Source organism: Pinus tabuliformis, chromosome 5_1, assembly GCF_031772625.1.
Source record: "Pinus tabuliformis cultivar Carrire ecotype Pingquan chromosome 5_1, CPIR1, whole genome shotgun sequence".
In the NCBI taxonomy this organism is placed as follows: Eukaryota; Viridiplantae; Streptophyta; class Pinopsida; order Pinales; family Pinaceae; genus Pinus; species Pinus tabuliformis.
Window position 1 is genome coordinate 91,820,879 of NC_142305.1, and position 4,390 is coordinate 91,825,268.

Genomic DNA, 4,390 nt, shown 5'->3' on the forward strand with positions numbered 1-4,390 from the left:
CAACAATTCAAGCAAAACAAAGCCACGAAGCGAGGAAGCTGGGTCCAAGGTAAACGCAGACATTTCAAACGCATCCAGAACACACAGTAAAATTGTATTGCGCAGCACTGAGACTAAGAACAGCTCCAATCGAGACTTGTCCAAAGAGATACCAGGATCAAATGCTATCATCCACAAAGGATACGTTGGAACTAAAGGTAATCCATTGAACAATGCATTGAATGAAGCAGATTATAGGTATGAGACAATTGGGAAAATAATTCGTAATAAATTAGGTCTAGATGTCAATAACATGGTTGATAGGAATATTAAAGTAGATAATAATTCAAATAATAAAACCATAGTTGTAGATAAGAATGATGATAACAGTAATACATTAAATATGATTAAACATAGCAAAAATAATAACACGATAGATAACAATAAAATAGGAACTAATACCATAGTAAAAAACATAGATATTAGCACAACCAATCCTCACAATAGCTCTATCAACAAAAAAAATTATAAATATCTCTTCTTATGAACTAAAAGAGGAAGAAGTTGAATTCCTTGACAAAGGTCTCAATTTCGCCTTAGCCCCTAAAAGAATACCTAATGAAGAAATTATCTGCAGTTTGGAGGATGGAATCAAGACTCTCAACAATGACGATAAAGAACTCATTAGGAAAGAATGCGTCATCATCCTAAGGAAAGCCAAACGACCTAGAAGAAATCTAAACCTTGAACAACTTAAAGCCCTAAAAAGTTTGAGAAATAATAATGACATTGTCATTCTAAAAGCTGACAAAGGAGGCGCTACTGTAATAATGAATCATGAAGATTACGTAAACAAAATGAAAGACCACTTATATAATAGTGGCAGCTACAAAAAACTATAGAAAAACCCCATCTCCAAAAATTCAAGGCTGGTAAAAAAATCCATTAAAGAAGCCAATCTAGATGAAAAACTAAAAAAGCCCCTTACCCCTGACAATGAAATTACTCATATTTATGGAGCCCCCAATATTCATAAAAAAGAGGTACCCTTAATACCTATAATCAACACTATAGGATCACCCACTTACGAATTAGCAAAATATGTCGCAAGAAATTTAGCACCTCTAGTTGGCAAAACCAGCTCTTACATAAAAGATTCCAACCAATATGTCGAATTCATTAAACATACTAAACTAGATCCGGGCGATAAAATTGTCAGTTTTGACGTGGTCCAGCTCTTCACCAAAATTCCCTTAGATGAAGCAATACAAGTGGTTAAAGAGGTGGTGGACCCCCAAACTGCAAAGTTAGCTGAAATTTGTCTACGATCCACTTTCTTCTCCTTCCAGGGTGAAATCTTTGAACAAACTTCAGGGGTAGCTATGGGATCACCTCTTTCACCTATTGTAGCCAATCTCTTCATGGAAAAATTTGAAAATAAGGCTCTTGATACATACCCATTAAAACCTAAGTTTTGGGTCAGGTTTGTGGACGACACCAGTGTTGATTGGCCTCATGGGGAAGATGAACTTAAAAACTTTTTGAACCATCTCAATAGCATGTCTGATGACATCAAGTTTACAATGGAGATGGAGGAGAACAATTGCATACCATTCCTTGACATCCTCCTCATAAGAAACAAGGATGGTTCCATAGGTCACAAAGTGTTCAGAAAAAAGGCTCATACTGATAACTACCTCCATGCTGATTCACACCACCACCCAGCTCAAAAAATGGGTGTACTTCAAACCCTCTTCACTAGAGCATGTAGAATTTTAGATGAGAACCACACTGAGGAGGAGATTACCTACTTAAAAAGAACATTTGCCAACCTAGGATACAATAATAAAAACATCTTCAAGGCCATTCGGAAAGCCAAATCTGGAAACAATAAAAACAAATCAAATAACCCCAAGACTACTAATGCCTACCTTCCGTATATTCAAGGTGTCACTGACAAACTAGCCAAAATTCTCAGAAAGAAAGATATCAAAACTTCATTCAAACCCTTGACAACTATTAAACAAAGAATGAAATCAGTAAAGGACAACCAAGAACAACTACAACAGAAAGGTGTTTATATCATCAACTGCTCTTGTGGAGAACACTATATTGGGGAAATAGGCAGGTCAGTCAAGATTAGGCTCAAAGAACATAGTGCAGATATTCGTAAAGAAAGAACACGCTCTTCAGCTTTAGCTGAGCATGCAAGTAAAACAAACCATCATATATGCCTTGAGGACACAAAAGTCATTGCCAATGAAAAACACCATTTCAAACGTAAAGTTCGTGAGGCACTTGAGATCATAAAACACCCACGTAACCTTAATAGGGATGGAGGCTTGGAAATTAGTAGAAATTGGACCCCTCTGCTCACCCCCATTGATTAAATTAACCCTCCCTTTCACATCCCCCTTCCTCCCTTCATCTTGCCCACCCTCTATAAATCAAAACAGTCCCTCACATAACCTAAAACAACATAAAGAATTATAAGAAATATTGCATTTGCAACATAATATCTAGACTTCACATTAAATAGAAATAAAACTCTACTCAAAATACATTAACAATAATCCATTAACTCAAACACTTAGGGTTTTAGAATCTAGTTTAAAATAATCCTACAAATCAAGCTTTTAAAATTAATTAAATAAAACAATATAAAACTAATTTTGCACTTTTATTTAATAGTGAAATTAAAAATAATAAAAAACTTATTACATTAATAATAATAAAACCTAATTAACATAAAAATTGTTAAAGAGAACCTAAAAATAAGCAAAGTACACAAGCTTATAACCAATAAACATTAAATTAAATTAAATTAGGTTAAGCAATAATTCAAGATTAAGAAAAACAATTCATAAACTAATATTAAATAGAAATAAGGCTCTACTTAAAATATATTAACAACAATCCATTAACTTAAACACATAAGAGTGTTAGAATCTAAGTTTTAATAAACCTACCAATCAAACCTTTAAAATTAATAAAATTAATGAAATAAAACAATATTAAACTATTTTCATATTTTATTAATATTAAAATTAAAATAAATAAAAAACTTATTACATTCATAATAATAAAACCTAATTAACATAACAATTTAAAAAAAAACCTAAAATAAAAATAAACAAAATGCACAAACTTAAAATCAATAAACATTAACTTAAATTAAAAATTAAGTTAAGCATTAATTGAGAATTAAGAATAACAATTTATAAACAAAAATATTTATATTTAATTAAAATATAATAAATTAAAAAGAATCTCTTTAATAAAATTAAGAACACAAAAAAAGTAATACATTCAATAATAAATATAATCTGATAAATTACAAGAATTAATTATGAAAATATCATTAAACAAAGTAAAAATTGAAATAAATAAAATTAAAATGTTCTATTCATTTAGATGGTTGGCTTACCAACTTGTCAACCCACCTATACCATATTTATTGCTCATGATTCACTTCTCTGTAAATCAGTCCTGATGATGAGTCTTGATCTAGATTCGAAACGTCGATGAATAAAATATGAACACTGTGGAATATCCGAAGTCAGTGTCTCAAATACAATAATCCTTAACATCCCATAATGAGAAGTCTCTAGCCTCTATATAGGCTTCATACATACAATACCATGGGTCTATCAATACCATACATCTAATACAATGGGCTTATCACATTATTCCTAACTACTTGTTGTCCCTTACATTATGCAGGTTAACCACTTTATTTATTAGCTATTGCCCATCACATTATTACATTATTCCCTTGGGTACCTCCTTTTGTACCCCAAAATATCCCTCTTAGATATACTACAGAAGGCCAAGTTGGTTGCAGTAATGGAATTTGGATTTTCGCTAGTGTCCACCATGATAATCCCCTTTTATCTAAGAAATGTGGGAAATGCAAGGTCACCAAGAAAATGTTTTCTCTGTGCTTGTACAATATTCTTCTAAAGTTTGTCATAATAAACATTGTACATATCCATAACCGGATCATCATCAAGAGGAAAAATTTCCTCTTCCTCTCTTGGAGCTAAGTCTGCTACTAGAGGTGGTGGAGACTTAACGGTGACATGTTATGTGCTCGACATCAGGTCGACATCTCTATTCTGCGGCTACAGCCTTGCCTCGATGTCTTCGATCTCAATCAACTCTTCAATTTGGTGAAAAAGCTCCTTGTCCTACATCTATTTTCTCTCCTCCTTTACCTGTCAATTTTGTTCTTCCTCTTTGGCTTATCTCTGTGTTGTTTCTTCTATATTACATATGGACTTCGCCTTTCTTCTTCTTCTTTCCTCCTCTACTCTCGTTCTTCCCTATGCTTCTGTTATGCTTCCTTCATCCTTTATTGCCTCTTCTTCTCTGCTTCTATAGCCTCTTCTTCTCTGCTTCTATAGCCTCT

At 32.8% G+C, this 4,390-nt stretch overlaps 1 protein-coding gene across 1 annotated transcript; it reads left to right on the top strand.

Moving 5' to 3' along the window:
* Nucleotides 1-1,361: 1,361 nt before the first annotated feature.
* Nucleotides 1,362-2,369, top strand: LOC149163601 (uncharacterized). The gene has a single exon (XM_089429199.1). It carries the CDS (start codon nucleotides 1,362-1,364, stop codon nucleotides 2,367-2,369), a length of 1,008 nt encoding a protein of 335 aa, XP_089285325.1.
* The last annotated feature ends 2,021 nt before the right edge of the window (nucleotides 2,370-4,390 follow it).